Source organism: Chanodichthys erythropterus, chromosome 8 (assembly GCF_024489055.1).
Source record: "Chanodichthys erythropterus isolate Z2021 chromosome 8, ASM2448905v1, whole genome shotgun sequence".
Classification (NCBI taxonomy): Eukaryota; Metazoa; Chordata; class Actinopteri; order Cypriniformes; family Xenocyprididae; genus Chanodichthys; species Chanodichthys erythropterus.
In genome coordinates, this window is record NC_090228.1 from 3,255,147 (window position 1) to 3,269,241 (window position 14,095).

At 36.6% G+C, this 14,095-nt stretch overlaps 1 protein-coding gene across 5 annotated transcripts in view; it reads left to right on the forward strand.

The window, feature by feature from the left end:
* The window catches only part of pde3a (phosphodiesterase 3A, cGMP-inhibited), a 125,053-nt gene that overhangs the window by 65,434 nt on the left and 45,524 nt on the right, over window positions 1-14,095 (forward strand). For all 5 annotated transcript variants that reach the window (XM_067391455.1, XM_067391454.1, XM_067391451.1 and 2 more), the window contains one exon: window positions 13,627-13,890. In XM_067391455.1, coding sequence (XP_067247556.1) covers window positions 13,627-13,890 — 264 coding nt within the window. The remainder of the gene's footprint in view (window positions 1-13,626; window positions 13,891-14,095) is intronic.

The following is a 14,095-nucleotide window of genomic DNA, read 5'->3' on the forward strand; positions in this document are numbered from 1 at the left end:
GCAAAGTGGGCAGCTCATTTGCATTTAAAGGGACACATACATAATCGGCGTGTTTTTGCTCACACCCAAATAGGGGGAAAATTTGACAAGCTATGATATTTTGAGCTGACACTTTATGGGGAAACCAAATAGTTATATTACATCTGGTGATAGGAGCATTAGTAGACCTAAAAACATCTGAAAGGGGCATATAGTTGACCTAAACGTTGGCATGAAGCAAGAAGTAGCGATCGTCTTTTCTTTCCTATTGTGACATTTATCCGAGTGGCTTCTCGAACAAGAACAAATGTAGGGCGGGGCTTGATTTTGGAACTGATTGGATGGTTGTGGTTTGCTATTGGCTGATCTTCTATGAGTGAAAGGTAGCCCCGCCCTCATCATCAGAGAAGAGATGTCATTGCAAAAGGGAGGGGAAGATATCTTGATTAAAGATTCTCGTGAATGCACGGGAATAAAAAACAAATAATGATGTGCACGGATAAAATATTAATTGTAAATACTGCAGTAATCCATAAAAATTTTTTAATTGTCGATTTGAATTTCATGGTGACTTTAAAGTGAAAACTGACTATAGAAGAAAACGGCTTATGCTAATATTGACTATAGCGCCCCTTGTGGGAACTCTAAGAATTCAATATGTTCTTTATACACATATTTTGGTACACAGCAACAATCAAGCTTGCATGACTAGTAGTGTCTGCATTTCAGGGCTTAGTGGCACATGAATAGTGGGAGGTGAGTGTGTGTGTGTGTGTGTGTGTGTGTGTGTGTGTGTGTGTGTGTGTGTGTGTGTGTGTGTGTGTGTGTGTGTGTGTGTGTGTGTGTGTGTGTTCAGTGTCTTAGCCGTCTTATCAGAAGGATATCCTCCCTCTGCGGATCGATGCTGCTCTTTCTGCTTCACAGCCATATTCAGGCACACATGATGTTCAGATATATTTGTGTGTGTGCGTGTGTGTGTGCTAGCTAACAGAGCTTGCTCTCTTTTCTAATTACAAAGTGGTTTTAACGTTGGTAAAATTAAGGGATGTGGTTTTCTCTTGTCTCTGTATCGTATTTGCTGCATGAAACACTGATTAGCACTTCAAAGTTCTCGTTCACCCACAAGCTTTCAAAGTGCAGCCATTCGTGTGCATGATTTCTGCCTGTTTTCCTGCTATTGATCTGTGGAAAGCAGCCATCTCCAGGTTCCAATAACTTATAAAGGTGTGGAGTAGTGCAAACACGGCTGATATTTGAACTTGTGACCATTGATGAGAGTAGAGAAAGTGAAGAAGTGTGAGTGTGTGGACCTCAGGAGACCCTGCTCTTCCTTGTACCTTTCCCAGGGTGCACTGGGTTTCCCAAGTGGATGTATTGTTGGTGTTACTGCTCAACTACCTTCACACTCATTAGTATTTGCAACATTACATCACTGCTCATTTGCATGAACAAACTTTCTCACAAAAGAACTTGGTATATATATATATATATATATATATATATATATATATATATATATATATATATATATATATATATATATATATATATATATATATATATATATATATATGATGTTTGTTGTGAAATATGATATTTTCGTCCAGTTTCATGTCTTGTGGCATTTTAGCAATGTTGCGTCCCATTGGTAGCCATAACATTACATCCCGTCTTATTTGCATAAACATGAAATGTCTCAGCTTTATCACATACAGCACTGCACTTGTTCCCATTGCGTATTCACTCATGTTCCTGGAAACTTCCAGTTGACTTGCCGCTGCAAATTCCCTGTGAGTGTGAACGTCCCCTCAGAGTGAGTGCAGAAAAACTATCAAATCTCGCTGTGTCGTAAAAAAGTGTAAAGGAGTGGGAAGGCATTTTTGTTGACCAATTTAGCCCAAACAACTATTTATTGTGTGAGCCCTGAGGTAACGCTCTTTGCCCGGCTGTCACTTAGCAACAGGCTATTTTCAATATAAATGCTTCCTGTGCCGTGTGGAGCACCTGTGTGCCGTGTCTCACTCTCGCGGCCCGGGGCAGCAGCGCAGCTGAGACTGCATGTGTCAGGTGTGTGCTTCACACTCACAACGGCCACTAAAGACACTGAGAAGCAGCCAGACGGACTGATCCCTGATTTTCCCCAACACTGGCATCATGAGGAAGAGGCGGGCCACCACCAGACACGGTCCGCTCTGCCCTTATCATGGCCTCCAGGTGGGAGATACACTGTATTCTTTTATTACTGCTAATATTCATCTGTACACAGTGAAAAGTTTGGATACCTTTGGCTGAAATGTTTCTCTGGATTTTAGGGTAGGGTTTTGCATAGATGCTTGAAATTTGGTGTATATAATTTTATTTTTATTTTTTGTATTTTTTTTACAAAAATACATTGTGCCTACATGTGTTTCTTAGCACAACTAAACATTTAATGAAAGTGTTTAGTTGTTGTTGTTGTTGTTGTTTTTTATAGTGTTTTGTTTAACTCTTTTGGTCACTGCATAATTCCAATATTTCAATTTGTGATATTTCAAAGTTGTGATACTTTTATTCTAAAATATGGAAGATATGCATAATAAAAATAGGTAGATGTGTCCAAACTTTTGACTAGTGTACTTTTCTATTTTTTTTTTCTATTTTATTTGTATCATTGATATACTATTTAATTTATTTTATTAATTTTATATATAATTTTATTTTTTATATTGTCTATTTTCATTTTCATTTTAAAGTTTTAGTAATTTTATTTTATTTTATTTTATTAATTTTCTTTATAGTTTTTAAGTTTTAAATTTTGTTGTCTTTTTTATTAGTTTTGGTTTTTTTGTTTGTCTATAGAGTTTTTAGTTTTAGTTTATTTACTTTGTTATTTTAAATATTCAACTTAATTTAATGAAAATGTAATAGCTGAAATTAAAAAGTTCAGGTTTTTTATATTTATTTTATTTCATTTTTATTTATTTTATTTTATTTTATTTTATTTTATTTTATTTTATTTTATTTTATTTTATTTTATTTTATTTTATTTTATTTTATTTTATTTTATTTTATTTTATTTTATTTTATTTTATTTTATTTTATTTTATTTTATTTTATTTTATTTTATTTTATTTTATTTATTTCCTGACATGAAAATGTTCATTTTAAGGTTTTATTAAATGATAACAACACTGCTCAGACGTCACTCATAATCCAAAGGGATCCTCTGGGTCTCTTTGTTTTCGAAGGCGTCAGATGAATATATTTTACAGTCATACAGTATTTTCTGTGAATCACGCCGTGTGTCTTTGTGGAGAAGGAGATTTGTGGTGTGTCAGGGAAGCTCAGAGGTTGTGTAAATCACTAGTCCACTTACAGATTTATCTTCATCTCGATCACCTTCCCAGCCAACTCATCTCACACAACGGCCCGTGTCGTGTGTATTACAATGACAAAAACGATGTTTTCAGCGGAGAGAAGAAAAAATGGAACAAGATCAAATACAATATTTTTGTTCAAAGCTGGAAGCTCATTGGATTCAGATCATTACCTTTGGCAACACTGAGTCAAGAATAAAGATGTCTGCATCCAACATCACCGCAGTCAGACGTCACAGAACGAGAGTTGAGCTCTTGGAATTTGTGGGACACCACACCAAGAATCTTAAGTAACCCCCTATAAAAACCACCTCATTTTTCAACAGTGCACAATATTGTCATGGTTTACAGTCTAGTTATGGTAGTCTATGCACCAAACAGAGGTTTAAAAACACTTGGCTCTTGCTCATGGGTGAAAGTGTCGAAGCATTGTGACACAGACTCCTCCCGCCAGTTCAGTATTGTGTAGTAAAGTAAGAAGTGCTCTTTCCACAAGCAGCCATTAACATTCTTGTGCTGTGAGGACCTCAGGCAGCTCAGTTCATTCACAATTTAGTCGTGCTGTAATTTTTATGATGCCGTTGTGACACGTTGGCTGTTAAAACTGCTGTCAAGGGGCGAGAGCAATGGCGATACACAGTCTGTGTGGTGCTGAAGTGCTACCACAGTTTGTCACGCTTGTTTTGTGTCATTTCTCATGCTTAAAAACTCATTTCCATGCAAAAACATGAATACATTCCACCGGCCAAGACTGTAATATCATTACGTTCAGGAGGAGGTGCAGAGATCTGCAGTTAGAGGGTAAAGATCTGGGTTGTATGTACAAGGCCTGTATGTATGTGTATTTGTGCATGTGTCTTGTATACCTCATTATATATTTATCTATATTCATGTACGCCACCATTCAAAAGTTTGGGGTCAGAAAGACTTTTTAAAAAGAAATTAGTACTTTTATTCAGCAAGGATGCATTAAATTAATCAAAAGGGACAGTAAAGTCATTTATAATCCTAGAAAAGTTTCTATTCAGCAAAGAATCCTTAAATCACCGTTTTCAACATTGATGATAATAATCATAAATGTTTCTTGAGCAGCAAATCAGCATATTAGAATGATTTCTGAAGGATCATGTGACACTGAAGACGAGTAATGATGCTGAAAATTCAGCTTTGATCACAGGAATAAATTACACTTTACCATATATTCACATAGAAAACTGTTATTTAAAATTGTAATAATATTTCACAATTTTACAGTTTTTACTGTATTTTTGATCAAATAAATGCAGCCTTGGTGCACTCTAAAAAATGCTGGGTTAAACACAACCCAAGTTGGGTTGAAAATGGACAAACCCAGCAATTGGGTTGTTTTAACCCAGCAGTTGGGTTAAATATTTGCCCAACCTGCTGGGTAGTTTTACTTAACTCAACTATTGTTTAAAAATTACATTATTGCTTACTTAAAATGAACCCAAAATTATAATAATATGTTTAATAAATGAACATTTTAATTTCATTTTAGATTCATTTTAAGTCAGCCATATAGTCATTTTCAAACAATAGTTGGGTTAAATAAAACTACCCAGCAGGTTGGGCAAACATTTAACCCAACAGTTGGGTTAAAACAACCCAATCGCTGGGTTTGTCCATTTTCAACCCAACTTGGGTTGTTTTTAACCCAGCATTTTTTAGAGTGTGAGCAGAAGAGACTTACGGTAGTGTACAGTAGTGTACGTATAATTTGTGTCATTTATTTCAATACATTTAAGCATAGTAAAACCCCAAAGTTTTTTTTTTTTTTTTACTGCACAGCAGATAATTAATCAATAAATTGAGTACAGAAATGCTACCATGATGTATAAATAGTTCAAATTATATAATATCATTAGGAGCTTTCGCACTGGAGGAATATTTTTGTAGTTCCTATAACTATTAGCAGAAGTATAACCACTTTTTGGCATGTTCGCAGCACATGCAGGAACTGGGAATCATTTTAGTTACAGTAACGCCTTTTGAGGGAAGAAATGAGCTTCTGCTTCAGATTAGGGTCTACTGCTGTTTGATACTAAGTCTGAAGTTTTAAAAATGTGGCTGGAAGTTTTAAAAACAAACGGCTGGTAGGGACTACAACGAGCTTCTTCCTGGGTTGGTGACATCACAAACCCTAAAATTTACATAAACCCCACCCCCAAGAACACACAACAAAGGGGGCGTGGCCATGTTGGGCTGCTTTAGAGAAGAGGAAGAGTTGTTGTAGAAGAGTGTTTTACGTCATTTTACGCTGGACTGCTTCACAAACGAGGATCAATTCAACACAAAAGATGAACATGACGGCACATGCTAGTGGATGAGATGAATCAACTCCACAGCAACTACATAAATGTATCCACTAACCATTCAGAAACGTCTAAAAGTTGTAACTTCTTCCTGAGTCTCTCCATCAGTGTCCGACACCGGTTTGAACAATGTAAGGCTGAACACCGTTACTGACAATCCTCATTTTGGCTGTGTGAGATTCTCCAGCTTTGTTGTTGTTGAGCTGTTAAAGCTCCACCCTCTTCTGGAAAGTGGGCAGCTCATTTGCATTTAAAGGGACACACAAAAATGGCGTGTTTTTGCCTCACACCCAAATAGGGGCAAATTTGACAAGCTGTAATAAATGATCTGTGGGGGATTTTGAGCTGAAACTTCACAGACACATTCTGGGGACTTATATTACATCTTGTGAAAAGTGGCATTATAGGTCCCCTTTAAATGACGTCACTGTCAGCCAGCTTACGTCACATCAGAGTTCCTACTGATGGTGCAAATGCAAGAAGGAAAATGGCCCTAAAATGTAGTTTTTGAGGGACTGGGCTAGTTACTACCTGTTATTGACTATTAAAATATACAAACTATATTATAAAAATGTTTTTTGCATTACAGTAATGAGTAATTTTGAGGGTGAAACATGTTTAATACTCATGTCACAATGCAAACATTTTTGGGTGATATAGGACCCTTACATGTTCTTTACAGGTTTTGTGATATATACTCAATACATTTTTTGTGATTGTGTTTATTGAGCAAACTACACAAAGAGTTTGTTCGTGCTATTGTATCTTGACGGGACAGTCGCGGTGAAGAGTTAAGGAAACATCTCAGCTGGTGTAAAGGGTTCTTCCTCTTTCATGCCTCGCTGCACCTGTTATGCCCGTGGACGGAGCTTTACCATCTGCGCGTGATGTGGTCTCGTGTGCGTGAGCCGAGTCTAGAAACACGTGCCTGCGCACGAATCAAAGCCCTCGCTCTCGCTTTTATGCTAAAGCACATTCACATCCCATCGGACGCCGTGTTTTGAATGCATATGCACGTAGAATAACATGACTCAGCATCTCTCTGTGCTGTGCTAAAGAGTTGTCTAGTGTATAAGCCCTAGTTCACTGTGATCAATGAGACGCTATTAGAGGACTTTTCCCTCCCGGCTGTCCTGAACCACTGTGTGTACCGCTGTTCACAATGACCAGGACGGATCGATACTGTTTCCACCAGCAACCCTCATTTTGTTCCCTGGATCTGTTGTTGATATCACCTATGCACACACACATAAGCACACAGACACAATCGCACTAATCCGAGGACATTAGCCGTGGAGAGAGTCCATTTCAGTCAGGTAATGGGCAGATTTCGCTATCACAGGATGTCGTAAAGGTTGCGCTGAAGAGCAAGATAATGTGTGCTTTTTAAGGCCGGGCTCTCTGGGTTCTGTCAGCCGCCCTCAAAGCGAAAGTGCTTGAGCAACTTTCCCATAAACACCTCTCTTGTTTTAGTTCGTGATAAAACACACAAACACACATGTGCTAAAGTTTAAGAGAGCCAGAGTTTGGTTTTATGGCCCATTGTTTGCACTGAGCATCATCTTGGAGAAGGCTTGTTTGACAAGCTCGTCGCTGACTCACGTCTCTTGATGTTCCTCACGCCGGACTCTGTTTTGATAACGGATTGAGACAGGAGGAGTGGGAGAGGGAAAAATGTAATGAAAGGAAGGAGCTGAAAGACTCCTACGCAAGGAGCGATGTTGTCTCAGGCCGCTTAACCTCGCTTTCCCTGCGTTCTATATTTAATCGGCCTCTTACACTTCCTGGCAGTCCGCGTGTGACCCTAGTGGAAGACCGGAGTAATGCAGAGAGAAGAGAGGAAGTGTTTCTGTCTCCAAACACTTCTCGAAGTCTGTCAGGAACATGCACAGGTCACATTTCACCCCACCATAAAATACTGAAATATTAAAAAAAGAAAAAGAGGACTACTTTTTCTGTTTTTGTTGTCCTGTTCACATTAACATTAAAATATTTTACACATGTAAATATGACTGTAGTGCAGTAAGGTGTGTTATATGTGTGTTTTTATATATTTATATGTATATTATTTGATATAAATATTGCTTTTATTGTACATATGTATTATATGTGTATATAATATTTAGATTTTTTATAATATTATATAATTATTTATTTATTATTAAATATAATGCATTTTATTTTTATTTCCAATTTAAATATATATAATTAGATGTAAGTATATGATTATGTAAATATTTTATACAATATATATATATATATATATATATATATATATATATAATACAGGTTTACTATCTATATATTATATGTACTGTATATCATATTTATATAATTATTTATTTATTATTAAATATAATGTTTTTTTATTTTTAATTTAAATATATATAATTAGATGTAAATATACGATTATGTTAATATTTTATACAATATATATATAATATACAGTACATATAATACAGGTTTACTATCTATATATTATATGTACTGTATACAATATTTATATATTATTGTATTAATATTAAATATAATGTATTTTATATTTATTTCCAATTTAAAATATATAATTAGATGTTGTATGACTATATATTAATATATTAGTAATATTATCATGAAAAATGTAAGCATATTTAGGCATATATATATATATATATATATATATATATATATATATATATATATATATATATATATATATATATATATATAAATGTGCTGAATATAATATTTATATATTATTGTGTTAATATTAAATATAATGTATTTTTTTTTCCAATTTAAATATATATAATAAGATGGAAATATATGATTATGTAAATATTATATACAGTCTATATATTATATACTATACATATAATACATGTTTACTATAAAACATGTATTAAAAATGTACTGTATCTAATACTTATATATTATTGTGTTATTAGTGTTTCATTTGTATTTCAAATGTATACGTGTATATAATTAGATGTAAATATCATATGACTATATTATTATATAATTAGTCATATTATCATGAAAATGTGAGCACATTTACGCATATTAATTATTTCTATTTTAATTATCTACATGTACATTATTTAAATATTTACAGTATATAAACTTGATTTTATATATATATACCATATTACAGTCAAATTTATTTTAAAAATGTTTTTATTTGGGGTAGAATGTGACGTTGACATGTTTTTGCCAGATTCACCTACACATAAACGACATATAATGAATCTGAGAAAGGTCTGCTTTTTTTCCACAAAGGGTCGCTGTCACGCCCCCTGCTGTGGGTCGTGAGGTCGTGACCCGCTGTTGCGGGAGGGGAGAGGAGAGATCGTGAGGTCACAGCGCTCTTCTTTTCATCCACATGCAGCACTCATTAATAGTTCACCACAGTCATAATTCTTGACCTGTGCCAACTCTTCACGGCTGATAAAGCCATGAGCCATCCTGTTTCCGACAGTTAAAACTGAACCCAGCAGCCATTCTTTTCCCAAATATGCACATTGGCGAACAGTTTCTGTTTACATACTGCAGTTTTACAACCCAAACGTTTTGCCGAAGCTCTCGTTCCAAGTGTCATCCGCCTCTCACACAGTCTTTTGGCATCTAACAGTGGCTAACTCTGAGATATGTAGCGTAACGTTGTGCGTGCATCCTCCACATGTTCTCGTTGTAGCCTGAGTGATGGATGTCAGAGGAGTTCCAGAATGCTTCAGTGTGTTTGAGTTTGTGCTCTTACTTCGCCCTGAGCGCAGTGGCTAATTAGCGCTCCTCACTCCAGGCTTGTTTAGTGAGCGTGAGCTACGAGTCGACGCTGCCACACGTCAGTCTCTGTGAGACGCTTGCATGGTGAAAAGAACATTTTGTTTTAAATGCACATTCATTTAAATGCAATACAACTGTTTGTTGCCACTCTTTTGCTGAATTCTAAAATGCTAAATTTCTCCTGAAATGTCGATATTCTGTGTTTTTTTAATCCCACGCATTTGCATAATGCATCATCTTGCTATAGCAGAAACACATGCATTTTTTGTCATTAAAATGTATACAGAGAGTATTTTACTCTCATTATGGTTGCTCTAATTATGAGCATAATCATAATAACATAATCACAAAATTCTCGCACTTAATCGCAGTACTGCGTTAATCGCATTATGAATGCAGCTGTTATGTGTGTGAGCATGTCTGTCTGCCAGTGCAGTGTTTTCCTCATGCTGTTATGTGTTTGTATAGAATTATAAACATAACTAGATTTTCTGGTCTTTGGTTATGGTTTCTGTCCAGGAATAGTACAGGTAGTATGGTAATGTGCCAATCTGAACGCACCAAATTTGGTCACGACGGACTGCTGTGTAATTTTGCCGAAGCTAAAAGCCAAAAATGGCCACATGAGTTTAAGATTGGAAATGCAAGAATATTCATTTTCTTTGATGTGGCAACAGAAATTGTCCTTTTTTGGTGTGTGCCCAGGTTTGAATTATTAGTATTATCTTGCCCTCATGATCTGTTTTAAGGCAGCTCTACCTAATGTTTCTTTTATGTAATCCAAGTGAGGGATTTTGCATTATTCACCGAGGGTAGTTTCCTGTGACCTCACTGTGAGGAGCGCATTACTGAGAAAATCCGATACAGTAAGATGAGACCGAGCACTTAATACATGTGTGTGTTTTATACGCAAACAGACACTGTGTACAAACCGACCTGCTGACGCGGACTTGTTGCCATGGAAACAGCTCATCCGTCAGCCTCACGTGCGCGGTGCTGTCAGCGGCACATGGGCTGGCAGAATGAGTTTTTGATGGAGGGAAAAAATGTAAACACACACACACATCACTTCATGGTTGACCCGGCTGTCTGTGTCATGTGTCTGTTTCCTCTTTGTTTCATGCGTGAGTTTATGAGGTTTCACAGAAGATGCTGATGTTGACAGATCAGATTATCTTCTTAAAATAATAGTTTCGCAAATGTATTATGAAATGTAAAAAAAAATACTAGTTCATTGTTGTTAGTGGTTTTTGCTAAGATGCTTGCAATTGTTCATACGCTGAAAAAATTTAAATGTATTAAATCATTTTAAATTATTATCAGGGTTCCCACTCGCCTTGAAAGTACTTGAAAACAAATATTGGTCCTTGTAAATGTACTTGAATTAAATTTGAAATAAATTTTGTGAAAATTATAACATGCCCCTCTTAGTCCTAGTATATTTGTTTTGGAATATTGTTTTGGAGCCAAACAGACCCCCCATTGACTACCATAGTAGGAAAAATAATTACTATGGTAGTCAATAGGAGGCGCAATCTTTTTGGTTATTGACATTTTTCCAAATATCTTTCTTTGTGCTCAGCAGAACAATGAAATTCAAACAAGGTGAATAAAAGACAAATAATTTTAATTTTTGAGTGAACTACCCTTTTAATAAGTCAGAATTGCATGATTATAAAGCCACAATTGTGTCTTATAATGTCAGAATTGTGATATATAAATTGTAATTCAGATTTTTTTCTCAGAAGTGCTCATTTATATCTCTCAATTCTGACTTTCTTTTCTCAGAATTGCAAGCTTATATCTATAATATACTGTATATATTCTGACTTTAAGCCACAATTACGATCCATATAATACTTTTTTCTTTTTTTTTTTTTTTGCAAAATGTATTTTTATAATATTCTCTCTATATTATAATGTTTTTAACTTAAGTAATGATTCATAAAAAATGAAAACCAAAACTAGTATGAAATAATTATTAACAGGGATAAGAAAGCTGCAAATGGTTTTAATTTATTTCTAAAATGAATGTACAAATGATTCTGTACCTCTTCCGGGTTAAAAATGGATGCAAATGCAATAGGAGGATTAAAATGTTAAGAATTGTAAGAGGTCTTTCATGATGTGAATTTGATAGGTGCTTGATATAAAATAAACGGTGCTTTAAAAAGTCCTTGAATCTGGTGTTCATGAAAGAGTGGGAACCTGGTATTATACTCAATCAGTATTATTTGCTTGTTATATATAAAATATTATTTAAATTTTGTTGCAGATGATAGATGTAAAACAATGTTGCAGATAGATAGAAAGAACTACAGACGGATGGATGGATGGATGGAACGATAGATAGATAGATAGATAGATAGATAGATAGATAGATAGATAGATAGATAGATAGATAGATAGATAGATAGATAGATAGATAGATAGATAGATAGATAGATAGATAGATAGATAGATAGATAGATAGATAGATAGATAGATAGATAGACTTATTTATTTCAAGAACCATGCTTCACACTGTCGTTCATTAAGGAAGGACACTATGCTGACAATTCAATAGTCATTAATATGTAAATGTGGATGGTTGTATGTTAATGTATTCGTGGTAATGAGATCACATGATTATTTCTGAATGAACCATTTTATGTGTACATAGCATCTTTGCTCATGATGGTTAAAATACAGACTGATAGAGTGAGGCTTCTGAATGTGTTGTTGTTTTGTGTCCAGCTGCTTAAAATAATTTCTTAAAATAAATATAATTCAAATTTTTGCAAGACGTCTGATGACTTTAGGGGTGTAGAAATGACACACTTGAGCTTTAAAGAGCATCAAGGGTTTATTGGGACTTTGAAATGAGGCACGATCTGTGAGTACTGAACATACGCTACAGCAGATGCTGCCTGTCATGAAGATGCTCTGAGTTTTCAAGATCTCTCTCTCTCTTTCTCTCTCTTTCTCTCTTTCTTGAACAATGAACGTCCACGGCCAAATACATGCAGCCATCCGGCCTAATGCAAGTCAGTTTCTCCCTCCTCCATTAGTTATTCTCTGTATGTGTCATTCCTTCATCTGCTTTTGATGTCTCTCTCTCTCTCTGTCCTGATTGTGTGTGTGTGTGTGTGTGTGTGTGTGTGTGTGTGTGTGTGTGTGTGTGTGTGTGTGTGTGTGTGTGTGTGTGTGTGTGTGTGTGTGTGTGTGTGTGTGTGTGTGTGTGTGTGTGTGTGTGTGTGTGTGTGTGTGTGTGTGTGTGTGTGTGAATACTGGTTGGCCATTTTTGAGTGTTAGTGAGGAAAGACTATGTGCTTCTCTTGTCCTCTTTCTGTCTTTTGCCTGGTTTCTCCTGTACTTCTCCTTCTCCAACGCCTCCATTGTAGTCTTAAGTCTCCTTCCGGGAACGAACAAGTCACAATATTCCTCATTTAAATAATTCCCGCCCAAGTGCATATGCAGAATAAAGGGGCGGGGCCTGGTTGAGTTAGTAGTGTGTTAAAACTCACGGTTATGGTAAGGGGGCGGGACATTTCCCAAACACACTGGAAGCGGTTGACCAATCACAACACACTGCTCCAGCCAACCAATCAGAGCACACGGTGCTTTTCAGAAGGAGGGGCTTCATAGAGACAAGAAGCATTACTGACAGACTGAGAAGAGAGGAGCTGCAACAATGGAGAATATGAGAAACATTCAAGCATTAAACTAATATTTTCACAAATTATTTATGAAAATGAAAAAAAAGACAATTCAATAATAGTACATCTTGTTAGTGGTGTTTGCTAAGATTCTTGCAACTTGCATTTGGTGAAAATATTTAAATCATTTAAATATTAAATGAGTATTAAATATGTGTAAGATAGAAATGCTCTTCATGCTCTTCTCATGTCCTCTTTCTGTCTTTTGCCTGGTTTCTCCTGTACTTCTCATGACCTCCTTCTCTCTTGCCCTGGAAATCTCTCTCTTTCTCTGTGTGTCTCTCGTTCCCCCGTGTGTAGCAGTGCGGCGTCATTCTCCGCGTGCGTCAGTGTGCCCTTACGTCAGCCCTGCATCGCGTCACCGCCGAGGTGCAGATGAGCTAACGTTGCTTTTTCTCTCTCCCCCCTTTGTCTCTTTCTCTCCCGCTACCTGTGCGTTTAACTCTGTCTCTCCCTTACACCAACTTCCCATCTCTCTCTCTCTCTCCTCTCGTCCAGTCTTCGGGCACCAGCGTGACGGTGGACATCGCGGTGATGGGCGAGGCCCACGGACTGATCTCAGATTTGCTGGCTGACCCCTCCCTCCCTCCCAACACCTGCAGCACCCTGCGGGCCGTCAGCAACCTGCTCAGCACCCAGCTCACCATCCAGCCGCTACACCACCGGCCGCGCATGAGCCCCCTGCTGGCCTTCAGCGACGGACACGCCTGCTCCGACTCGGAGGATGTGCCGGAGAAAGGAGAGAGGTTGGCCATCCCCAAGGTAAGGCCACATCCTCTCAGGAACCAGGATTTGACCCTTCGCTAAGCCCCGCCTTAAAAACCAACCAACCAATCTGACCTTTGCAGCTGTTGCAGCCCCGCCCACTTTTTTCAATCTCCATTCCTTTTTTGGTAACACTTTGTTAACATAAATTAACTACAACATGAACTAACAATAAAAAACACTTCTACAGTGTTTATTAATC